Below are 27,661 nucleotides of genomic sequence, written 5' to 3' on the forward strand. Positions count from 1 at the left end.
TCTTGTTCTTTGTTTTTATTTGGTTTCAGGCGCCCTGGAATTTGAACAAATAAGGAAAAGCAGAGATCAGAGACTGAGCTATTACAAAAGTCACCTTAATCAAGAGAGAGTTCAGCAATGGAATCTTAATGGAAGCACTTTAAACACTTTCCCATTGGTTGCTGCAGTAGTTAATGGCAATATCTCTCCAAACAGGAACGGAAATCATCAAATCCCATTCTCCAGAATCCTTTCACAACGATGCAATATTGAAGGATCTTGACATTCTCATTTTGTGAACTAGTATCGACCTATACATGCCAATTAGAAAAATGCTGTAAAATCTGAATAGCAACATGATAAATACGAATTTATGAACTCGTCTCTGGCATATTAATTTCATTCTGCAAACAGATCAATTCAGAGGCTGTGCTCTGTATATTAAGCCATTAAAGGGATAGTTCACCCAAAAATAAAAATTCTGTCATGAATTACTCACTCTCATGTCGTTCCAAACCCGTGAGACTTTTGTTCATCTTCGGAACACAAATGAAGCTCTTTTTGATGAAATCTGAGAGCTTTCTGTCCCTCCATTGACAGCTACACAATTTCCACTTTCAAACCCCAGAAAAAAATCATCAAAGTAATCCATGCGACTCCAGTGGATCTTGTGCTCTGATGATGAACAAAGGGTTTACCGGTTTGGAACGACATGAGGGCGAGTAATTCATGACAGAATTTACATTTTTGTGTGAACTATCACTTTAACAGTCTGCAATAGAACAAACACACACGGTTTCAACAACCGTGGTCCTTGTGCATTCATCGCTCGCTCCCTCTGGTTATGATGCCTCTGTAACTGTCCACTCACTGGACACCAATCTCTGTCTTTATTCTTTTTGGTTGGAGACATCGTAATCTCAAAGTGTTTAAAGCTTTTGGGTTTTCAGGTTCAAATAACTCAAAAGAAAATACATGTTAAAGCATTGTTTTTCCTCGTTGGTTCTAGCCCTCAAACTCTAATACTATTTTTTTTCCTCTTTTTTTCTAACCAGTGGGTCATAATCCAAACAGACGGCTGATGCACTCAGTAAGAGACACTTTTTGCCAGTGAGATGACTTGAAAAAAGTGTCCCAATCACCCTGAATTCACCCTATGTGTGCTATTTTGCAGTTTGAAACTTTTGTAAAAGTGCACTTGGTATCTTTTGGCACATTTGCAAAAGGTTGATTTACACAAACTGAATTGTAAATAGACATTGTGAATTCCAAATCGCATCTTTGCCGACCTGCTGCACGTGACCCACTGTTTTTTACATTCCTAACAAACACTTTCACATTCTCTTTCGTCTGCTACAGAGAAATGAAAAATGAAAACAGGCGTTTATCAAAATGGACGTAAAAAAAGCAATAACAATAATTAAAATATTAATAATAATAATAACAACATTACAAAAATGAACATCTTTCCAAACCAAGGTAGGTACCATGACAACTTTGTGAAAGAGAGTAGAAAAAAGTTCTACAAAAAGAACCAAATACTGTGTTTAAAATATGAGTAATCTAATGTTTCCCACTATACGAATCACGCTATACAGCTACAAATCTAAAATCCTCCAATTTTTCTTTCAAATTCAACATAAGGATGGGAGTTTTAGTCTCTGGAGGGGCTGTTTGGACGGCAGTGATTGTGGGTTAACCTTTCACACTCATTGTGTTCAGAAGGTCAACCTGAAGTACAGTAGAGCGTCTTTAGGAAAGCAGTTTTAAATCTGCTTTTTTTTTTTTTTTTTTTTTGACACGTATCAGTAAAAAAGTAAAGTTCTTTGGTTCCATTTATATGTTACTGTATAGACATAGTTCCCTTGACTCTTTCTGATAGGGCATCTTTGACCTCTACTGACCCCAGGATTGACCTACTGTTAGCCAATCACGAAACACACATTTACATACATATACCGTACACTCATGTATGTTCCTGTGCTTTGGAAAATGAAGTGTTACAAAATATAAAGGTTACAAATGTTAAATATGAAAGAGGTATTTGGCATTATTATTATTATCATACTACTATTTGGCAAGTTCAACTCTATTATCATAAAGAGGACACAAATGTTCCTTCTCTTATATCAACATATAAAATCTCCTTGAAAATATATCCCATTTTCATTTGGTTATTATTTCAGTATTAAAAGGTTTTCAAACAAAAAAGTCTTGACAGTTCAGTGTTAAAAGAGGGAACGTGTGAAATTTGTCTATTAAAGCTTATTATTCACTCTTAAAAAGAAAGAAGCTTTAAATAAATTCAATGGAACCTTTAGAGTTCTTTAGAATATTCAAATGGTTCTTTTAAGAACTCTTCGCTGAAAGGTTCTTTGAGGAACCAAAGGTGGTTTTAAGAGTGTTGTTGCAGATGTTTGTGTGTCTAGGTTTGTTATTAATAAAGTACATTATATTGCAATGTCCCCTTTTAACATGAACTGCAAAAACGTCAACGCAATGGCTTAGGACATGTGTATAAAGACTAATGAAAACCTTTAAAAAATGTTACATCTTTGGATATCATAAAGCTTGGTTTTCATATCAAAAGCATTTTTGGATAATCTGCTGCCACACCTGTTTGTTTGGGGAAGAGAGAATGCGGCGGGTTCTCAGTAAATCCCAAAATCAACCATCATCTCGCAGCTCCTTCAAGTTCCCATGGCAACCGATTTGGCATCTGGAGAAAAGACCAGTTGGTTTGGCTGAAAAGAATCACTTTGGATAAACATCCTCTCGATGCCATCACAAGTTCCTTGGTGGGAAGCAAGCTTTTGGTTTAACGGGTATCCACATGGAAAGGCCCAAAAATAACCCAGTACAATTCTCAAGGGTCCATACTTTCCATGCAAACTTTTCATATCACATTCTCCGAACAAAACGAATCCTCCTCTCTTCCTGCTGTTTCATCGTTTTCTTTGGAGTTTAGCAGCATCAGAGAGAAATCCTTCGGAATGGCTCGACAGGATCCAAATCGTCATATCCAAAGCGTACGACGGACGGACTTGGAAAGAATCGCATCAAAGGTGTTTTTGAAGTAATGGTTGTGTACACGTCTCTGGACGATGATGAGGTAGGGAGGGGTTCCCAGACAGCTTTTGTCTGCTAAGGCAATATTTGGAGCAGCCAAGGTCACACTCTCCATGGCAGTCGACCAGATGGGCACCTGAATGCAGGTTCTGGAGGCAGATGGCACAGGCACTGGCAGTGGGAAGAGTAGCGGGTATCTGGACTTTTTTTGGCTGAGGTAGGCGTGCTTTATCAGCAGGGGCTAATGTTAGCCCAAAATAACATTCTGAGGTAGCTATCTTTGGAGGTATACAGCTTTTGGTGGGTATTACGAAGGATAGGAAAAGGGGGAAAGAATCCATCACTTTTATGGTTCCTCTGGGGTAGCCTGCCTCGAGGCATGTACGGTGAAACATATAACAATCAATTTATTTGAACTCACACAACCACAAGCGAAGGCAAAAGCAAGGCCACGTTATTAATCTTAGTATATATCCGAGCTAAGGCTAACAAAGGGAACAAACCGCTGTTCCCTGTAATCATTTCAACTGAGAATATAGCTTGTTCTGTAAATCATGTAGTTCGTAAAATCTTATGTAAGAGTTTGAAGAGAAATGTTGTCAGTACGGACACAACATACGGCTACATTTTATTACCACAGGACGCATTGCAAAAGGAAGTTTTGGTTTCAGCAGAAAGTCCTTTGGTAATAAAATATAAAGTTGTTTTGTGAATTTGTGCTCAGAAAGAGTGCTGTAAAACTACTTGAAACTTAGCGTGCATTAAAAACAGTGTACAGTATCTCCTAAGGCTATCATTTGGTGTTCATATGCGGACACGTCGGCGTACAGATCTTAAAGGAGTTAAGGTTTGGTTCTGAAGGGAGGAAGCAAAGAAACAAATGGGACAGGCTAACTTAAACCAGCTCAATGTACGCTTTAACAGTAGCAGCGGTTTAGGTGACAGCCAGAGAATGATAAGTATGGATTAAAGGGGACTTTGGTGGGCAGGCTGGGCAGAGGAACCACAAAGAGCGAGATCACTGAGGCAGAGCTGGCTATGGGCTAGTGCTAGCCTGTGCCTGTGCCTGTGCCTGTGCCTGGCAGACTGGACGAGTGCTGCTCAATAAGAACCTGGCATTGCGTCTGTATATTAGGAACCTGAAAAAGAGAAAACAGCCTTTAGTATGACAATCAGAGCACAAGATTCACTGGGAGTTTTCCATTGCAGTGCACTCACTGAGACCCTGTTTAAACCTGGTATTAAGATGCATTTTGATAAATCGGATCACTAGACGAGGGAGACATTATTATTCACACCTGGTATTTTAATCTGTCTCTTTTTTCGACTTTCAATCACCCCTGTCTTGATTTATTTGAGAGGAGGGTCTATATGGGTGGGTAAATGTACGTTTTTTTTCAGATCTCTAATGAATGAAATAAGCTCATGCATATGAAAACGGCAAAAGACGACGGAAAAACACACAGAGAGCATCAGCTCTGAAAGCAGCAAGATAACAGCACGCCGTGAGTGTGTGTTAGAAATCAGGAATGGTTAGAGAACATTGTGCTTGGTATGATTTTCATCTTCAAACCAACCTTGGGTCTTCAGCCGACAAAGTTTAAATCCCGTCTGGCTAGAGCGCTTCCCATAATGTTTCCGCATTAGGTCAGTAGAAGGAGAGTGTTTTGTGTCTGTTCGACCACATGAGCATTTACTCTACAAAAGCAATCCTGTCTAATGTGTTTTTAACTACCTCTGGAAGTGGTCGAAATTGGACACGCTCAAACCGTTTTAGACCAGGTTTTACACCTGTATTCAGCGTTGTCCACTTGTGATACGATCGATCAAATTCATCCTTAATACCAGGTGTAAAGAGGGACATGCTGAAATGCTAAGTATTGTTAGTGATGATATAAACTCTGTTAGCAGACAAGAAAAAGGTGAAAAGGTGTTTTGGCTGTAAAACAACATTCCTGCTGAGAAAACTGGTGAGTCACAAGCTGTAAAAAATAGACAAGCTGCAAAATTAGACAATCTGCTATAGATGGCTTGTTCTCAGTTATAATGCACTAGAAGCTAGACCATAGATGATAGTCTTACCTGAGGAACTAATTCAATGCCTTGAGCAGGCTGTGTTAGTCCCTCTTTTGGTATGCCATTGCTCTGAGAATGATGTCCTCCATCTTCGCCCTGTGGCACAGACCAGCTGTCCTGAGTTCCTTTCCTACAGAGGAAACTGAGACAAAAATCAAATTCATTTATTAATGTATTTATTAACCTAAAGTAGTGGGCAAAAGTAATCTCCGGCCAAGAAAAATTGACATATTCTCCTTTTATTCAAATATTATTAAACAAATTATATATATATATATATAGCATATTTCTATTTGTTTTTTTCCTTCTATTTGTGATAAAGCAATGAAACATCCCAGATTAGGTAATTTTTGTCCAGGCTGTCATACAAAGAAATTATAAAAACATGCAAAAACAAGAGAGAACCAATTAAATATTAATAGCTGATTATGTTGAAGTCAATGCATGCCTTTTCCTGTGAACTTTTTAGTTTTTCTATAAATTTGTTTTGCATGGTAAAATAAAACCTGTAGCCTTTTTTGCCAAATAATTTTGTCAGATAAATACCTTAACCAAGTTTAGTGTTTTGCTCTTCCCTCGTATTTAAAATATTAAAAACATTATAAAATATTTTCCTCATAATATGATGGTTTAATCACACTTGTAGGGTCATTACAAACATGATATCCCTCCGGACATCACTTTTGGCCACGACTCTTTATATATATATATAGGAAAACACACATTGTCCGCAACAAAATTGTGTTTCTCTTCTAAACGTGATTTCTTTGCTTTCGATTAATATAATTCTCTTAAATGTGAAATCTACTAGGTTACATTATTTGGGGTGAATGTGAACCAATCAAGTACTCGAACATGATTTTTGCTAAAACTGTAGTTCCCAGCATGCTTTGCTTGGGACTTGACAAAAAGAGTAAAATTGTTGAACTTAAGTGTTATTTTATGTGTTTTTTGGGCAAAATTAGATAAGGGCGAGACTTTATATTGTTTAATAGTTTTGAATGTTTAATTTTGTTGGAATAATTCGAAGTTCGAACCATTTAAATTATACTGGGTTACCATAGTGGAGAAGAGCGGAGCGATTGCTTAGTCTGTGGACTGAGACAGCACATGTCATTAAAGAGCATTTCATAGCACTTGGCATGTTCATTATGGGCTCTTGCTCTCTCACAGAATGAAAGCTAGTTAGTACAGTCTTATAAATCAGTTAAGTGACCATAAAAATATACAAAAACAAAATAAGCTTGTGATTTGATTAAATAGGCATGGTCTCAAGCCCCGCTGTGCATACCACTGTTGTTAGGAAGCCATATTAAAATCATTTTGAGACTACTCAATTGGGTTACTTAAAAATTACTTCATTCCATGATGTTATGTGAACAAATTATGTTTGTTTAACTTAATTGAATCATGTGGAACCGATGTACATGATTCAATCATGTAAATCCAACACACCTTGTTTTTCAGTGTGTATATATATACACATGCACTTAATAGTAGTATTTATTATGTTTATATATACTGTATATGTGAAGTGCAAAATTTGTGCATGTAGTTCCATGACATCATCTAACCAAAAGCTCCATTACCTGCGCCGATATCCGAACATGAGGAAGAGCACACAGAAAATGATGCAGGCCATCCCAATGTGGATGCCAACCACAATACTGCTGACCGAGCTCTCTACACCCCTGCAGTTACAGTGAGTTTCCTCTCCTGAACCAAAGAACAGGATCATTATACAGTGCACTTAAAATGAATGAACACTTAAGAGTGCCAAAGCAAATGCTGATTTACCTGCTCTGGTTTTAGCACTAGTTCCGTCCTCAGCCAGTGACACGAGTTTCTTTGAACAGTCACTCTCTCCATTGCCATTGTAGGCCACCAGTTTGATTTCATACACAGCGCCGGGGTCTATGGGGAAAAAACGGACACGGTCAGCATCACACACACTGCAAATCAATCAAAGATCCTCATGCATTGGCCTCCAGCATGTATACGTTGAGCTGGTTTTGTTGACTTTGCAGTCACAGTAGAAATATTGATCAGCTGAGTCATAAGGATTGAGGTCTGGTGTAAAACCTACTGGCTATTTTGCTCCTACTTTGACACTTTTCTTTGTACATGATATAAGATCTGCTTTTATCAATATCTCTATTTTCACTCCTTTCTGAGTTCTCGGAAATGCATACACTTTTCACATAATAATACTAGGAAATATTCTTAGAGGGGTGTTTGCTATTCAGCTGGGCAGACCGAGGGAACATTTCCACTGTCACTGTACAAACATAATGGCTTAGTGAAGCAAGAGCGTTTTTGGTGAAACATTTTTGTGCTGATTATGTGGGAAAATTCCACTGCAAGGAGTAACAAAATAAGAATTTCATTATAACTACAGATAAACAGATAAAACATTTCTTTTTCGGAGAACTTATGTCTTTTAACTATTAAATCTATTAATATTTTGCCATTTTTAAATGATCTTAACTGTAGCACTTTGAGATTTGTTCCATGTTATTTATTATTATTATTATTATTAGATGACAATAAAGCTTTTTGAATGACTTGAACCCCTAAAAGTATTTATACACTTAAAATATGGATTTTTAATGCCAAATATCCAAACAATATACAGGTAGTTATACACCTATTAAAAAATGTGCACAGTGTGAAGAAAAAGTGTATTATAAAGATATTTTAGCACTTTGAGATTTTGTTTAATATAAAGTGCATTATAAATAAAATTTATTATTATTATTATGATATGTTTTTTGCAAAATTAAATCATTTGCTTTTGTTACTTTTTATTGTGCTGAAGCTAAAGCAAATGATTAAAATTACTATTAAAATTATTACTAATAATAAAATTCTTTATAATAAATATATATTTTTCTCCCCACTATTAGAGTAATGTTACACTGTAAAAAAATTGTGTTGGTTTTTGTTGGTTTAACTTAAAAAAGTAAGTAACCTGGTTGCCTTAAAATTTTGAGTTTATTGAAATTAAAAATTTGAGTTGATACAATGAAGGAAATTAGTTTAATAAATAGAAACTCAAAATATTATTGTATCTGAACCACATAAAAAATGTGATAAATGATGAAAATAGCACAATTTGGCATGTTTCACTGCGTCATCACAAATAAAACACACACAATTACCCAATCTGCTTACAAAATCTTTTAATAATATTTTAATAAAGGCTGTCGTATCTCAAAAAATGTTCATTGTAGTAACTCAAAATTTTAATTTCAATGAACTCAAAATTTTAAGGCAACCAGGTAACTTTTTTTCTAAATAATTTTTTACAGTGTAGAAGTAAAACTGAAAACCTTCAGATTTTGTATTGGACAATGCAAAACTGTTATAAGATTTACTTTGACAGCCTTAAAACACATTTTAAAATACACTGTAAAAAAATGTTCTAGTGACGGATCAGATCTAAATTTTTCATTTGGCCGAATTGAAATTTTGTGAATTGATGAACTTTAATTCACAGAAATTAAATTGGGTTAACTGAAAAATGTAGATGTGATCAGTCACATGAAAATTTTCAATTGGAGACCTGATTTTTTTTTTTTACAGTGTGTATAAAATTCTCACATTTTCTGCGGACGCAATAGTTGTAGCTCCCAATTGGAAACCCTTTAACGTAAGATATATTTAAAATGCATGAATTTAATTGCATTTGATTACAAAACACCAAACCATATAGAATGTACATTGCGCATCAATAGTTTCACAAACAGAAACCTGTTTTCCCTCACCAAGATGAGAGAAGGTGTGAGCGTTAACATGGCATGGCAACTGAACCGGCCCCTGGACCTCTCCGTGGGGGACCCTGCGGTAGGACAGTCGGAAACCCTCCGTTTTCCCAGGCTTACTGGGCAGCTCCCATAGGACCTGGACTGCTGTAGTGTTTATTGCTTTGGTGAAAAATGTAGGTGGACTGGGCACTAGAGGGGACATACAGAGAGAAAAACCATTATAGTGATCTCAGAGGAACAATCAGTCATTCAGGCGGGTGGGCAAAAAGGAAACCATGCTCAAACCTCTGTGACAAATCAGAGGGAAAGGACATGTGTGCGGACAGAGGGAGCTAAAAATGCTGACGTGGCTCAGAGAAGAGACAGCTGGGGAGAGAGGGGGATAGTCTGAAATTGTAGTACACCTAAGCAAAACATGAACCAAACAATATACAGTGTGCAATCTGTATGTGGCTACATACCGCCCCCTAGTGTTGTGGAAACAACAGTACTGGAGCGTTCACTGGCCCCCAGTGGAGAGTAGGCCTTCAGGTAGATGGAGTAGGTGGTCGCAGGTTCGAGGTTTGTAAGATCATGCTGAAATGTTGTCTTACTAACGGCCTCCTGTAGTTCCTTACTCTCAGGCTCTGAGAACAAAAGTGCACAGATTATGTAGTGCATTAGCCATAAGGACACTGTAATAAAATCATAAAATCATAATTTGAACTACACTGTGAAAAAAGTTTTTTTTTTTAAGTTACCTGGTTGCCTTAAAATGTTGAGATCATTGAAATTAAAAGTTTGAGTTAATACAATGAACATTTTTTGAGATTCGACAACCTGTATTAAAATATTATTAAAAGATTTTGTAAGCATATTGGGTAATTGTGTATGTTTTATTTTTGATGACGCAGTAAAACATGGCATATTTTGATGATTTATCACATTTTCTATGTTCAGATACAATAATATTTTGAGTTTCTGTTTATTAAACAAATTTCCTTCATTGTATCAACTAAAAATTTTACTTGTAATAAACTCCAAATTTTTAAGGCAACCAGGTTACTTACTTTTTTAAGTTAAACCAGCATTTTTTTTTGTTGCAGTGTATAAACATGCTATGGTAAAAACCTGTTATTTGGTTCACAGGTAAACAAGTGCAATAAATCAGGACAAAAAAACAGGAAAATTAATGTAAGTTTACAGTAAAATACTGTTAATTTTACCTTTTTTCTCCCTTTTAAAATTTTTTTATTTAAGTTTTTATGTTTCTTTTGGTTATTAATTGGATCTTATATTCACTCTAAAAATTGCTGGGTTAAAAACAACCCAAGTTGGGTTGAAAATGGACAAACTCAGAAATTGGGTTGTTTGAACCCAGTGAATGGACCAATTCAAACAACCCAATTTCTGAGTTTGTCCATTTTTTAGACCCAGCATTTTTTAAAGTGTACTCTGAAGTAGGAGCTAAAATAGTTCCCCCTAAAAGGAGCTCCTAGAACTAAAATCGTTCGTAGTTCCTGCATTGCAAACACGCCTAAATCCGGGTACTTCCAAGAATAGTACTAGAAACTATGAAAAGGTTCCTCTGGTGCGAAAGCCTACACTCTAAAAAATGCTGGGTTAAAAACAACCCAAGTTGGGTTGAAAATGGACAAACCCAGAAATTGGGTTGTTTGAACCTATTGAATGGACCCATTCAAACGACCCAATTTCTGGGTTTGTCCATTTTCAACCCAACTTGAGTTTTTTTTTAACCCAGCAAGTTGTTGTATGTTGTATACATTTCAAAATGGCCCTGAGTGGAAGTGCCTAGGGAAGTTTGTCTCAAAGTGAGGTTGAAAGCAGAACTCCAGAAGCACTTACCGCCATACTTGCGGATGTGCAGCACATATCCGATGATCCCGTCTGTGATTTCAGCCGGCGGCTGCGTCCAGGAGAGCTGCAGGGTGGTTTTAGAAAGAGCCGTGGCCTTCAGGCCCTGAGGGGAATCTGGCAGCTCTTTGGCCAGGGATACGGCCAGACGGGCACTGGCCTGGTTCGTGCCGGCAGAGTTTTCAGCGATGCACTGGTATATGGCCTCATCCTCTGATGTGATGCGAGTCACGGCCAGGGTGCTAAAAACATTAAAAATTACACTTAAAAAATTGGTTACACTTTATTTTTAGGTGTCTGTGTTACAGTGTAGATATGCATTTAAGTACTGTGTAATAATAATTAACTACATGTACTTACTATAGGGTTAGGGTTTGGGTTTGTTTTAGGGTTAGATGCATGTAATTATGCATCATTAATAGTTATTATTACAGTAACACTGTAAATACTGTTTACACTGTAAAATAAAGTGTTACCAAGAAATCTATACTGTGAATTTAATGTTGTAATCTTGTTAACATTCACAGATATTGCACTTTACTAGCCTAGAAATCTAGACGCACCCCAGCAGCAGCAAATTTAATCTGCCCGCAAGTGTCAAACATCTTGATGTGGGTCTGGCTTGTCAGGCAAGCACTTTACAATTTGGATGACAGAATATAAACGGGTAAACACTGACACCTAGTGGTCAGAAGTTAGAAATGCATCCAGATATTTTTATTGGTTAATGCACCCTTTTAATATATCCGGGGTTTTCATAGTTTGGTAAACTTATCAGAGGTGGAAAGTAACGAATTACATTTACTCGCGTTACTGTAACTGAGTAGCTTTTCTGTGTACTTCTACTTTTTTAAGTAGTTTTAAAAATCTGTAATTTTACTTTTACTTAAGTACATTTTGATTAAAGTATTGTACTTCGCTACATTTTAAATCACATCCGTTACTGAGTAAAAATAAATCATTAATGCAAAGAGTAGAGGGAAAAAAAACGCGATCCAGAAATGACTATATTGAATAGAGGGCGCGGGACGCGTGAGAAAACAAGCGCGCAAATGTCAGATGGAGACGAACAAGACAGGCGTCAGTGACGCAGACCCAGGTGAAAGCAAAACGCTGTCGTTAACCCCTGGCTAGTATGGAAATACTTTGGATATAGAAAAAAATTATGTGGTGTTGTCCTGGAGGATATCAAATGTGCACAAAATGTGGATGCAAATGAAGAAACACATAGAACATGTTCGGGAACACCCCTCTGTGCAGATAAAGGTATGTTTATAACTTAGGCCGATTGATTTCTGTGACGCAGAGGGAATCCCGGAGTCATGAACATTAACTTTACATTATAACGTAGAATTGGTGTAATACACGCAAACTGGTGGATGAACGAAAAACTCGAATGTAGAGCTGCAGGCCTTAGAAATAAATCAAATCGCGACATGGTCTGGGAATATTAAAGCACAAAACATTGCTATATGAATATATGATCTGCTTGTTCTCTCTCTGTGAATGACCTGCTCCGTCTACTACATATGCACTCTATTATTCTTAAACATTTTTACGAATTAATGATAAAAATAAGTTGTTAATCTAATTGATAATTTATTGAATTTAGTTTATTAGACATGTTTTATTGAAATTTTAATAAACAAAATAAACAAATGGTTTTAAGTTTGTTATAAAAAAAAAAACATTTGTTCAACCAAAAAAAAAAAGACCAATCTTCTTCATTCATTTAACATCATTTTAACTAGTGATAATAACCATCATTTAATAATAGGTATAGTAAATGTTTAATTGATGTTTTCTGAGATAGTTGTCATATTGTGAAAATCTCATTCTATCACAACCCTACAGGGGAGAGTCCCCCACCCCCACTGTTAAAAAAGTAACTAAGTAACTTTTACTCTGAGTACATTTTAAATGAGCTACTTTTTACTTTTACTTGAGTAAATTTTTAGACCAGTAATTTTACTTGTACTTAAGTAAAATTTCATTGAAGTAACAGTACTTTTACTTAAGTAGAATATTTTGTTACTCTTTCCACCTCTGAAACTTATATAGTAGTGAATGGGAGAAGACTGCAGATCTAATCGGTGTATTCCCATTCGCTCATATAGCAAACAAAAAACAAAACAAGATAATGTTTACACAACTTTTCAAAAGAGAAAAAATATAGAGACATTAATTATATTGGTCAGAAGAGAGAAAGATGTAATCTTTTGTGTAACGCCCTCAGCCATTTGTATTAGAAAGCTTAATAACATTTTTTTTACACTTAATGCCAAAGTAATATAACGCAAAGTATAGCATTATAAATGCGTATTACATTTTTTAAACATGAAAATATAAGAAATCTTTACTTGATTTGCAATGTTAATTACTGTGGTAACGTCACAGTCTGTGAAAAGGGTCAAATAGTATTTTATATCAAATAATAGTTAAAAATAAAGTAAAAAAATACAACTCTATAATAATAATGCATTAAAAATACTAAAATGTAAATAGGTATCTAAACATATAAACAGAAAACGTTTTAAATAGCCAATCTATAATTTAAAAAAATAGGTTTTCTGGCGTGTGTATTTCAGCAATAGTTTTGTGTATTCCTGACTGTAATTCACACTGTAAAAAAAAAGGCAAATTTTGAACTTTTGCAGTACAATCGACTTGGATGTTTAAGTTATTTCAACTTAAATTATGTTAAACTGACTTTAAAAAATGAGTTACATCTTGTATAACTAATAAAAAGAAGTTCTTAACTTATTTTGATGGGTTAAAACAATGTAAAAACAAATGTTGTCATAACTTATTGAACATATAATTTTTTACAGTGCATAATATTTCCTGCTATTTTTGAGTCTCCTACCTGTTATTGTTAGTGAGTTTGACATTATCACCGGGCGTGAGTATCTTCCCATTCTTCAGCCATATGATATGAGGTTCAGGAACACCCTGAGCCACACACGTGAACACAGCACTGCCCCCTGCTGGCTTCGACACAGACTGCGGCCACTGACTGAACTCTGGAGGAGCTGGAGGAGAGAGGCAACCGACACGGACATTTAGGAGCACTTTTACTTAGTTTAGCTTGATATATTCAAACAACTAAAACTAAACTGAAATGATAAAACATTATTGTTATTATTATTATTATTATTGAATTAATTAAAAAAATATATAGACATATTTTTAAAAAAAGAAGCCGAATAAAAAATTGCTACAACTTTAACAAAATTTAAAATGAAAAGTAAAATATTAAAATTATAGTATTGCAATGATGCTAAAATAAAATACACAACCCCCCCCCCATTTATTTATTTATTTAGCCAATTTAATAATGTAATGGTATAAATTATTATAAATGTATTACAATGCAATAATTATGCATCTTTACGCATTTTAGTTAATAATAATAATAAAAATGAGTTCAGGTGCATTAGATAAAAGTAACACAGATTTTGACTTTAATAATCTGTTAGTAAATGTAATTAACATTAAAATTAATTTTAAGTGCTGTTTACACTCTTAGTTCACGTTATCTAATATAATTGACTAATATTAACAGAAGAACTTTATAATAAAGTATAACCAAGTAATTATATCAAACCTGTGTATAAAATGAATGATAGCACTTTCTTTTTCAATAACTGCAATAACTGGTGCTAACCCTAAACCGACCCATAACCCTAACGCTAACCCCTGTATTTACCTTATATTACCCAGAATTGTCGTATGTATTCTGCAGATACACATATTATAAAATAAAGTGCAACAGCTTTAAAATGTGTGTTTTTATCTCAGAAAAAAAAATGAATTTCAGTTATGAGTGTGAAAATATTATTCAGCACAGACAGAGACAAAGCTAATTTTTCTGTCAAATAAGAACAAGATATGTCGATTTAACATTAAGACATTGATTTTTGACCAGTACATGGCCATTTTAAAATGCACTGAGTTTCAAAATCCGATCTTGAACTTAAACTCTGGCTTTAATGACTGCTCTCTATCTGGCTCAGCAGCGCAGATGCAGGTTCGTCGTTCCGCTTGACTCCCCTTCAGTGTCCGCACAATAGCCGTGCATATATGTAGAGCCCTCCAGACCCCAGGACTATGCATCTCATTGATCTACTGACACCCACACAGCCAAACACCCCCAGACGAACCCCTTCTCCCTGGGAAGAGGGTCCGAAGTGGTCTGTGGAGGTGTGGAAGGTCATAGGCCAAAGGGAGCCCTTTTTCAATAGAGAGCTATTAATCAGGCACGATCTTTAAAACAGCGGAGCTCCCCCTTCAAATGAGGTCAAAAAATTTAAAACCGTTGGACAAAAATATAGATTTGTCAGATCAATATGAGCTGCAGAGAAGATGTTTAATTGGGTTTCACAGCTGATTGTTGTTTTTCATCATTGTGTCCTGAAATGATCTCCAAAGAGAATTAAAAATGAAAATACTTTTTTGTTTTTGTTTTTTGAGATTCATTTATAATGAAAGAAAGATTGAAAATAAATAAATGAAGAGCAAAAGTATGCTTTTTTAAAAATATGGCCACCTCTAAAAAAGATAAAAAAGATAAACATAAAACAAATCAATATGTTTTTTCTTCCATTAAACTCTCCCTCCTTTTTTATTTTTTATTTTATTTATCATTATTTTTAGTGGTAGTAGTAGTAGTATTTTTTTAATTTGATGTTTAAATTATAATATTTGAATATTTTTTTTAGGTATAATATAAGTACATAAGTAAAAAAACTAAACATTTTGACATATAAAACTATCTAATTATGTACTTGTTGGTTATTGTTTCTATTTAAGTGCTTTTTGTGCAAGAAAAATAGAAGAAAAAGAAAAAGTGAACAATTACTCAGGAAAAAATATATGTCTATTAGTACACACAGAAAAATAGGGTGTCAAAATTGTACCTTTAGCTTGTCGCTGGGGCAGTACCCTTAAAAGGACATATTTGTACCTGTCTTACTCCTAAAAGGTACATATTAGTATCTTTAAGTACAAATGCGTACCTTAAGGTACTACTATGAACCTTTTTGTGGTAAAAATGGTACAACATTGTTCTTTTAAGAGTACTGCCCCAGCGACAAACTGCTGTACCCCTAAAGGTACAATTTTGACACCCTATTTTTCTGTGTGTATAATGTAAATGATTTGAATGGAATAAATAATAAAGTATACAAAAAATTATGCAAATAAATAAATAAATACATAAAAATAGTATCACAATATTTTTGCGTTTTTAAAGCAGGCACAAAAAAGACTTAAAACACATATAACCTGAGGTTAAAATACCATGACAAGACATCAAGTACCGCTATTAAAAACACAAAATTCATCATATGGGTCCTCGTAGGCCTGAGATGAAAAATGCAGCCTTTAAAAACACTTCACTGCGCTCTGCTTAGACATTAGGGTCAAAGTGAAAAGTGGGAGGAGCTGGAGGGGTGTGTGTATAATGAAACTATAGCAGGGCACAATAGGACAGAGGTCACGTCAGACCTCCAGACGCAATCTGAATGTGTGTGTGTGTGTGTGTGTGTGTGTGTGTGTGTGTGTGTGTGTGTGTGTGTGTGTGTGTGTGTGTGTGTGTGTGTGTGTGTGTGTGTGTGTGTGTGTGTGTGTGTGTGTGTGCATGAGGAGGGGGGTGTCATTCATCAGCCACGTCATTGTGGTTCTCCTCTCTCCCAAGAAGCGCTTCACACTTGAACCTGAGTAGAACTGTTGATGAATAGACATCCTTGAATAGAAATGTTTTAAACTGAGGACAGACTAAATAAAGGCCTTGAGAGGGAGCTGATACATGCTGCATCTGTCTGGCTGATGTTTGGAACAAAGATATGTCTCTTATGCTCACCAAGGATGCATTTATTTGACCAAAATACAGCAAAACCTTTAATGCATCATTTAAAAATAACTGTTTTCTATTTTAATAGATTTTAAAATATATTTTTTCCTGTGATAAAGCTGTACGATCCTTTAGAAATCATTCTAATATGCTGATTTGCTGCTTAATTATTATCAAATACTGGTGTTTAAATATTTAGAATAGATCTTATTATCAATGTCTTTTGTGGAAACTGTGATACTTTTGGTAATTTATTTTTGTAAAGATGCATTTATTGGGAATATACACATAAATGTGAAAATATGCAAATGCATTAGGAGGAGTATCAATATCTTCTCCTGTTTGGTCAATTTAATGCATCCTTGAAGGATAAAAGTATTAAAAAAGAGATTAAGTATATTAATTAATTAATTAATATAAGAGATTAATAAAAGTATTAAAATATTAAGCAGCAAAAACTTCAAAAACAAGGAATATTTCTTAAGTCCAAATCAGGATATTAAAATGATTAAATGATGTTGTATTATTTTAAATTGTAATAATATTTTATTAGTTTTTACCGCGTTGTTTACCATATGCACTGCATGTGCAGTTTTGATAATAAGAGACTTCTTTCACAAATTAATTGAGATTTATTTATTAGGCCTGATTTTCAAAAATGATGGGAAATCAGAGCTACTTTGCACCATGCCATAACTGCGGTATGAGTATGAAGATTTAGTGAAAGGTTTAGTCTGACTGAAATTAAACTTCTTAAATGACATGTGGACAGACACACAGTGAAAGTCAACTATAAACAGAGCACACACACACACACACACACACACACAATACACATGCACATGTCGATCTGTGACTGATTTAGATGGATTTATAATTTCATGATATTCAATTTCCGTTGCCTGCAAAGAGGAAGCAATCTGAGTACAATGAAATAACAGCATCAGCTTTTGGGGGTCTGTTTTCTACTCCAACAACTAACCAGCTGTGTCTTTACAACCAGGGTCAACTGACAGCCAGTGTCCAATCCATCTCATGTATCGATCAGTTATTCCTTCAGCAGGATCACAGATCCTGACCTTGAATCTGATCAGGTGGCTATTCCTAATTCATTTCATTCTGTTGTGTGACTTGTGCAATCAATTAATATTGCTGAAAAACATGCAATACTTTCATACGCCTAACAAAATAAGACCCGACTGGTTCTTGAAAGCACACTCTAAAAAATGCTGGGTTAAAAACAACACAAGTTGGGTTGAAAATGGACAAACCCAGAAATTGGGTTGTTTGAACCAGTGAATGACCCATTCAAACAACCCAATTTCTGGGTTTGTCCATTTTCAACCCAACTTGTGTTGTTTTTAACCCAGCATTTTTTCGAGTGCAATCACTGGATTTCAAGCCACATGTAAAGACTTGTATCAACGAGCTCCATGTTCAATATGAATTGTGTGGCATACATTTTCAGATTAACTTTCAGCTAAACCATCATTTTGTGATATTAAAAATAACCCAGGGTGAAGATAATAGAAGGGGTTCCCTTGACAAAAAGATGTTATTCTGGTATAGTCCCTCTCTTGAACTTCGTCACCCGCAGCCTGACCACCAGCTGGGACGGGGAAAACTGCCCTCATAATGCTATGGAAAGTGTGGGGGAGGTTTAAGAAGGACCATCACCCTTCCTCATTTGAGGACCATCCATTCTGCTTGCCCCGCCCTCTCTGCTTCATCACCTGTCCGTCAGAGGAGACTCCACCCCCTCTCTACTAAAAGAGCTTCCTAGGCCAATGTCAAAGGTGAGAAATAAAGGGCAGAGGTGAGAGGGGAGACCTCGCCCCTCCCAAAACATACACACGCACACTGGGAGAACTGCTCTTTGCCTGTCTATCTACCCTTTTGTTCTCTATTGTCCACATCCTGGCTCAGCATCTGTCCTCCAACCTTCATGGCTGTGTGAAAGTGCAGACCTCACTTCCTCAATGAGCCGAGTGTCTGGAGGACAATAACCTTTCATAAACAGACTTCGAACTTGACTTGTGCTGATTTTACCTTTGTGACTGGCAGACATACAGACAGAAGTTATCAAATGCGTTTGCACAACAGGACTAAAATATCCATATTCCCTTTTATGCTTCTTCTATTGAATTTCTATACTAGTCCATGAAGTTCAACAATTATTTTACATTTTAAAACAACAGTGAAATGCTAGCACTTTAGAATAAGGTTCAATTCATTAACATCAGTATGTGCATTAGGTAGCATAAACTAGCATTTAACAACAAGAGTTTATTAATTAGGATAAATGTTAATTTCTAAAGACTACCGCTCAAAACATGTTTTTGAAAGAAGTCTTTTCTGCTCACTAAGGCTGCAATTATTTGATCAAAATGAGTAAAACAGCAATATGGTGAAATATTATTACAATTTAAAATGTTTTTATTTGGATTTAAAATATAATTTATTCTTGAACTGTCAGCATCATTACTCCAGCCTTCAGTGTCACATGGTCCTTCAGAAATCATTATAATATGATGATTCGCTTCTAAAGAAACATTTCATCTTATTACAAATGTTGAAAACAGTTGTGGAAATGTGATGCATATTTTTCACATTACTTGGCTGTCAATTTGGATCAATTTAATGCATATTTGCAGAATAAAGCTATTAATATCTTTAAAACATGAAATACTAAAATCTTAATGACCCCAAGCTTTAGAACGGTACTAATGCATTTGATCATTTTAAGTTGTATAAATGAACATAATTCATGTTTGTTCATAATGTACAATATTATAGTACTTTTTAAAGTTAGTTGTTCATTGTCAGTTGATGTTAACAAATTGAACCTTATTGTAAAGTATTTTTGAGCAAGGTAGGTACATTTAACAAATATTTTCACTTTTGTACCTTAGGGTACCGCCCCAGTGACAGCACTGTACCTTTTTTTCTGAGAGTGTATGCATTTTCATTTCTCTTTACTCTAAAACTGACTTCATGAGGCTTTCCTCGGGGTTTGTTGGGAAGGTTTTTGGTTTCCATTTTGGAGAAATAACCTAACCTAATCTCTTTGTTCCCATCTTACACAAAAAGAGGATCAATAAATGAATCAATACATTCAAGATTACCTCCCCCAAATGGCTTCACTGCCAATTCTGTTGTAAAAGACTGATAGGGGTGACTATTGATTGATCGGGCTTAAGCTGGACATTTGGGACACAGATAGAGAAAGCACACCTGGGTGCAATTCCAACAACAATTTAACAAATTAACAGATGCATAAAGCTTAAGGACAAGAGGATAAGCTACATTATCCCAGCAGCAGATATTCAGTGTCTAATGGCCATCACTTTTACTGTGTAAGATAAAAAAACAAAACATTATTATTCTTATCTTAACACGAATACGAAGCATGAATACGAAGCATAGATCTTCCCAGCTACTAACAGTGTGTGTGTGTGATATTAAACATGACTTTTGTACTTCACCCTCTCAAGGATGATTTACCCATTTGTTCTCATGTTGTTTTTTCCTAAAGACCCCCAGTGTGCAGCTACTTTGAAGATAGCCAATGAGAGAAGCATGTATATACCTCAGGGATATATGATCAGGTTGAATGTATGGACAGTATCAGGGTGATGGATGAGCTTTGTCATGGTGGTGTTGAAGGGGGGATATCTCCTAACAGCTGACTTCATTACCCAAGCTATTCCTCTCAAGCCCAGCTGGACAGCACCAGCAGGCCTTAATTACCATAATGGTAAGTCAGAGTCTCACACCATCAGACCCAATGCAGAGTGAGTGAGGAAAAAAGGGCAGAGAGAAAGGAGGGCCTTAATATTGACTTATCCTGCTGTGCTGACCAGTCAGCTTTCAAGGGTCATGTTCAAAACCAATTCTGCTTGACGGCTGGTCAATATAGCACTCGACAAATGCTTCATACATACATACATATATACATACATACATACATACATACATACATACATACATACATACATACATACATACATGCATACATACATACATACATACATACATGCATACATACATACATACATACATACATACATACATCCATACATACATACATACATACATACATACATACATACATACATACATACATACATACATACATACATACATACATACATACATACATACATGCACATACATACATACATACATACATACATACATACATACATACATACATACATACATACATACATACATACATACATACATACATACATACATACATGCACATACATACATACATACACACACAAAAGATAACAGGCTTGTGCTCAGTGAAGTGAGCAAATAATACAGTTACTGTAATAGTGGTGATTTGTGAACTTGTGTCACACACACACAAAAAAAATCCGGATTAAGCAGTTTGGGGTCAGCTCTTACTTCTCACATGGGTTTGGACCATTTAAAAAATACTAAAGGCTGAAGCTAAAACATATACTTTTGTGATTCAATACACCATCATTCAAAAGAAATTGATCAAACTTTTAAACTTGATCAAACAATTAAATAGATCAAATATGACATTAAAGTAATTTATAATGTTACAAAATACTTAAAATCAACCCTGTTTTTTGAGCTTTCTATTGATCAAAAAATCTTGAAAAGAAAAATATATCAGTTTGCACATTAATATGAAGCAGCACAACGGTTTTCAACATTGATTTGAAGAAATGTTTCATCAAATCAGAATATTAGAATGATTTCTGAAGGTTCATGTGACACTGATGACTTTGCAATAACATGGATAAATTACATTTTAAAATATATTTAAACAGAAAACAGCTATTTTAAGTTTTAAGTATTTAGAGTATTTATTTTGATAGTCCACTTTAGACATTCTATAAGTACTATAAGTAAGTTATTTTAAGTATAAGTAACTATAAGTACTATAAGTAAGTTATTTTAAGTATAAGTAACTATAAGTACTATAAGTAAGTTATTTTAAGTATAAGTAACTATAAGTACTATAAGTAAGTTATTACACTCATTAGAGATTGTAGACTGTCTGCTTAAGCGAGACACTATACAGGCAAAAACTTTTTTTCATGCATCTGTCAATTTTGAGATTTAGGGTTTTTGGGCTTTTCAAAAAGTGGTTTTGTCAGACTAAGATACACTTTTAAGGGTATTTTTTTATAGCACTTTATCTATTTGCGTTTTATTTCTCAAGCTCAGAAATCTCCACTTCAGTAGCACTTACATACACCGTTTTATATTCTTTTTTTTAAAATCTATATTCTGGAGGTTTTTGCAGAGGGGTTTGTTTCATATATACTTTTCCTGATTGTATTTCCTCATTTTTTTCCTACATTTTTTCTTTTCTTTTTCTGGCTGTTGTTTAAAAGCGATATCCAAAATTACACCTATAAAACCATTTTACTTGAGAAAAAATGCAACAAGAATGTTGAACCTAGTTTTATCCAATGTTCAGATTTGTGTTCTAGAAATGTATGCAAATTAGTGCAGACTATTTTGCACATTTAAACATAACATTGTAATACAAAAAATATTTGCGATTCTTAATGTAATCAATCAAGTGGGGAAGTATGGTGATATACTAATACTACCAATAACCTAATGACACTTAGTTGACATGTAGTTGCAAAGTTACTTATAGTTAGCAGAATGTCTAAATTGGACCATTGAAATAAAGAGTAACCAACTGGAATAATATTTCACAATATTACATTTCTTACCGTACTTTTTTGTTTTTAAGCAATTAAATGTAGCCTTGGTGAGCATAATAGACTTTCAAAAACATTAAAAAAAAATCTTACCAACCCCAAACTTTTGAACAGTAGGCACTGTAAATGATCTTTAATATGAGATAAAAGGCCAAAATGAGAAGAAATTAGAAGAAAAAGTTTTTAAACCTGAGTGGAAGATGAGTAATATTTGTCACAACATGATATCTTTAAAGTTTACCTTGCACCACCAGTCTGCCCAGTGCGGTACGCCTCATCCTGGTGCCAGGCCGGTTGGCAGCACACACATACACTCCAGAGTGCTGAAGGGAGACATCTGAGATCATCAGGTTCCCCGTGCCCAGCACCTGAATGCCCTCTACTCCAATGGATCTGCCATCTAATGGAAATTAATTATGAGAAGAAAATGGATTACGAGAAGCCCAGAACTAGAGAACAACTAAGTTCACACTTGTAGTTCAGTTCTCTTGAATCCTTTGGTCTGGACCAAAAAAGAAAACGATACAGTTAGCCCTGGTTCACTTAGCATTCACACTGTCACCAAACCTAAAGATCCATGACGAAAAGCACTTTTAAGACAAATATTTTGTGACAGGATATATCCAAACCAATAATGTGTGCTGGCTCGTTTTATGTGGCGTAGCTGAATATGATGGCATTTTAACAGCTGAGAACTCATGAAGAGCTTATAAAATGTGTGAAAGATTCAAAACAGCGGCAGGAATTCCTCCATTGCACACAAACAAAGATCCATCCACACAGATGCGGTTCTGACGCCTGTACTGAACTCTAATGAGAAACGTAGATCAGGTGACAAGAAAAAACAAGGAATCTTGAGCATTCTGTTCTTTTCAGGGTTGCATCTTGTGACACCATGTCCTGTTTTTGGTTCATTAGATGTCTTTGGTTCATATTGCGTTCAAATTTCAGTCGAATTGCACCAGAGTTTTTTTGGAAGAGGACATGGACTCATCTTTTCAGGTGTGCACCAGGGTTCGGATGACAGCGCTCACACTTATTCAAATGAACCGGACTAACAGAGCAATCGCTCTTTTTTAATCAAACCAAACCTGCCAAGTGTGAACACCCTAAGTGCTCCTTGGACTGTTTAAGTATGAGGATTCCTACCAAGTCTACTCCAAGACACAATGGGGCGAGGGTTTCCGGTGGCAATGCACTCCAGGATGGCGGTCTGATGAATGGTAATGGTGAGGTTCTGTGGGCCGGACAGGATAACTGGTTCCTTATAGGTGCGAGGGACACCTCCTGAGAGTAGAAGAACAAATAAAGAGATAAGACTGGAGCTAAATTACAGATCACTAATATAAGGATGACATTTGAGGTAATCAAGGTTCTGGTTGTGTCCTTCATGAAACCACATGTTCAATACAAATGTAATTTAGCACGTAATAAATGTAAATGTAATTTATCCAGGCCTTATTTACTGGATCAACAGAGCAATCTGAGGTGTTTGTCAGATTAAGATTGACTACAGACCGGTTACGTTCAGATAGGCTTCATGGCTGTTGCGGGTGTTGGCGATATTGGTGGCGACACAGCGGTAGATGCCAGCGTCTGATTTCTTAACTCCTGTAATCTGCAGAATACCCATTGGGAGAAGTGTGTACCTGTGGAGAAAGAGTAACATGAATGAGCGATTGTGAGGAAGAATATAATGAGAGACTGTTTGCTAGGACCACGTTACCTGTCATCCGAGGTTCCAAGCACAACACGGTCCTTCTCCCAAGTGATGTTGGCCTCAGGAACGCCACTGACCTGACACTGGAAGCGTGCAACACCTCCCTCATCCACTGACATGGACTCTGGGTGAGTGTGGAATTTAGGGAGAGCTGTGGGACAAAGAGCATTGAGTGAGACATATAATAATAGTCCATATAATAAATATAAGTGAGATATGTTCTATTGTATTTCTGGTAACACTTTAGTATGGGGAACATTCACTAACTATGACTTTTGCCTCAACAAACTCCTAATTACTGCTTATTAATAGTTAGTAAGATATTTGTTAAGTTTAGGTATTGAGTAGGATTAAGGGAGTATGGTCATGGAGAATAAATCATTAATATGTGCTTATAAGTACTAATAAACAGCCAATATCCTAGTAATATGCTAATAAGCTACTAGTTGATAGGGAAAATTGAACTTTAAAAATAAAGTGTTACCTATATTACTTTAAACTTTCTATTGATTGAAAAATGCAGAAATGTTTCACAATTTACACAAAAATATTAAACAGCACGATAATAATCGATAATAATCAGAAATGTTTCTTGAGCAGCAAATCATCATATCAGAATGATTTCTGAAGGATCATGTGGCACTAAAGACCGAAGTAATGAATAAACCCCAGGAATAAAGAATAAAATAAAGATAATTATAAAGATAAAGATAAATAAAAAGTTGATGTAAATTGTAATTCTTCACAATATTACTATTTTTATCAAAAAGATGCAGCATGGGCAAGCATAAGAGACTTGGAAAATATAATTTTAAAATATAATTTTATCTCTCTCTCTCTCTCTCTCTATCTATCTATCTATCTATCTATCTATCTATCTATCTATCTATCTATCTATCTATCTATCTATCTATCTATCTATCTATCTATCTCTCTCTCTCTCTCTCTCTCTCTCTCTCTCTCTCTCTCTCTATCTCTCTCTCTCTCTCTCTCTCTCTCTATCTATCTCTCTCTCTCTCTCTCTCTCTCTCTCTCTCTCTCTCTCTCTCTCTCTCTCTCTCTCTCTCTCTCTCTCTCTCTTCTCTCTCTCTATATATATATATTTACCAAAACTGTGAGGTTTCAGGATATATTCTCTTCATTATTTCTTCATGTCAAGTAAATGTATCCTGTTTTGAGGATATTTGCACTATACTAGACACTTAAATAAACCCTTTGCTTAAGAATTCCATGTGGTATAACAATTATTCTACTTTCACACATATGTTGTGTTACCATGATAACTTGATATTGGCATCTAAAATGTTGATCTTTATTGGGGATGTAAGACGAGGTGCCAAGAGCATTGTGGTCTAAATAGCCTGGTCATTCATATAATCAATAGGTAGGGGTGTTAGAGGAAGGGCCTCCCAATGAGAGTTCATTGCCATGGTAACCCAGTATCTTCTGGGGAAGCATGTACTGACAACTATAATTCTACAGGATTATCACCCACCCTACTGCTTTTATAGGACCAAAGGGAGAGCCAGAGGAAGATGGGAAAGGATAGAGTAAAAGCAGAGACAGTGGACATTGATGCTGCTACTATATTAGCTTTATTTCTCATATAATCAATTAAAAGTATAGGCAAAGCATATAGTTAATAACTATCCACTGAAAGTGTTTCATTGAGTAGCTGCCACTTTAAAAAATGCTGGGTTAAAAACAACCCAGGTTGGGTTGAAAATGGTTGAAATAGCAATTGTGTTGTTTTAACCCAATAGTTGAGTTACTTTACCCCCACAATTGGGTTGTTTTTTAACCCAGCAGTTGGGTTAAATGTTTGCTTAAGACAACTCAATCGCTGGGTTAAAACAACCCGATTGCTTAGTCCATTTTCAACTCAACTTGGGTTGTTTTTAACCCAGCATTTTTTAGAGTGCATGTCTGATATGTGCCCAGTCACTCACATGCAAGCTGCACACGGGCCTTGCGGCTGACCAGCATGCCATAGTGGTTCTGTGCGGCGCAGTAATACTCTCCAGCGTCGGTAGCATCTCCATCCCGTCTCTTCTGGAAGCTGCGGATCAGGAGCGTGCCGTTGGATAGGATCTTTGCCCGACTGCCAACTCCCATAGGCAGTGGCGCTCCGTTCTTATGCCACGTCACCGTGATGGGACCCTCGCCTTCCACCCTGCAGTCCAGCATCAACGGCCTGTCCCGTACCGCGATCACATCACTGGGCTCCGTAAGGAAAGCCAGCTCGGATCCATTACACAAACCTGACAGTGAGAGAGGGATAGAAAATCAGAACGCATCCGAAATCCTAAAAGGTGAAGATTGTATGTAAAATAAATGGTCAACAATGCAGAAATAAGTTAGTTATGAGTAATAAACAATGATGATATAAAAGGAATGGTGCTATCAGGTTTAAAAGGCATTTATTATTCAGCAGTATTATAAATTTAACTGCACTGACAAATGAATAAGAACTAAGCTGTATAATGAAAACTGTTTCCTGTTTCCTGTGAAGCTGCTTTATAGTTAAATCGACTGCGTTTCATAATTGATGAACTCTCCAACAAAAACGTAACTGATTTGAGCTGAATATTGACACTATTTGCTTCATAACTAATGCACATTGCAACATTCACACTGTTATTGAACTATATTTAATAACACTGAACTGAATAATGGCACTATGGTTTTTTTAGAGCTGCTTCAGAGCTTAAATTGTATTCGTAAATTTGCAACACCGTTAGTTTCTTGTTTATTACTGTGAAGCTGTATATTGTTTAAAGCAATATAGAAAGAAATGTGACAACTTCTAAAGACAAAGTTAGCTATCTACTTGAAATGTGTTTTTATTTTACAACTGCTAAAGTCCTTTTTGGTCTCACCTTAATTTACAAGAGATCTTGAGTTTTTAATATGTGTTTTTGTGTTTGTTGCATATGTCTTTGTTCTTTGTCACATCAAGACTCAAACTAAAAGGAAAAATCTCAGGACTGACGTCATTGTGAGCTTTACTATCTAAGCATATTTACTCAGTTTCATCAAAACAAACCTGATCGTCACAATAGAGACAAACGCAATGCAGCCAGTGAAGCATAGAGGGCTGCGACAAAGCCAGAGTAGAAGGGATGGAGAATTAGGGTGAGTTATGGGGTCAAGTTAGAGGAATCTCTTTTGAGTAAACCCACCCTGATGACAATAGGCCTGTGACGACACCCAAAAAAACAACTCTCGGTAACCACCAGGAGCCTTCTGCACCTCTCTCAGTCTGGACCATCTGCCCCCCACTTATACAAACCCCCACAATTGCAAACCCCCCAGCGGTCACATTTTCCTTTCAGTCTGATTCCAGGGTGACTTTCCCATGCCACTGGCTCACCCCAGTCCTCTCTCATTGTCAACTCGCTACATGGCCATTCCACACATCTTCTGAGCTTTTCATATGGAGAACTCCAGACCTAAAGCAACCTTTAATGTGACCTCTGGAGATGGCAGTGTCTCGGCAGCTGTTGTGTTAAAGTCTGCTCTTGAACTTCCATTAGATGAGATGTGAAGTAGGCTACCTTCTTTCAGCATCTGTTAGGTGGATATAACCCGCCCCCCCATTCAATATGCACTAAAATAA

General features: G+C 35.9%; 1 protein-coding gene across 1 annotated transcript; it reads right to left on the reverse strand.

Annotated features, from left to right (window-relative positions):
• si:ch211-57n23.4 (immunoglobulin superfamily DCC subclass member 3) lies at window positions 1-26,347 on the reverse strand. The gene is made up of 13 exons (XM_067426342.1): window positions 25,992-26,347; window positions 24,049-24,193; window positions 23,841-23,971; window positions 23,472-23,609; window positions 22,564-22,722; window positions 13,612-13,777; window positions 10,737-10,987; window positions 9,353-9,517; window positions 8,892-9,080; window positions 6,922-7,038; window positions 6,714-6,840; window positions 5,131-5,266; window positions 1-4,187 (listed from the first exon to the last, which is right to left on the reverse strand). Exons 1-13 carry the CDS (start codon window positions 26,227-26,229, stop codon window positions 4,098-4,100), a joined length of 2,052 nt encoding a protein of 683 aa, XP_067282443.1. The 5' UTR covers window positions 26,230-26,347; the 3' UTR covers window positions 1-4,097.
• Between the last annotated feature and the right edge of the window lie 1,314 nt (window positions 26,348-27,661).

The sequence above is a fragment of the Pseudorasbora parva genome, chromosome 19 (assembly GCF_024679245.1).
Source record: "Pseudorasbora parva isolate DD20220531a chromosome 19, ASM2467924v1, whole genome shotgun sequence".
Classification (NCBI taxonomy): domain Eukaryota; kingdom Metazoa; phylum Chordata; class Actinopteri; order Cypriniformes; family Gobionidae; genus Pseudorasbora; species Pseudorasbora parva.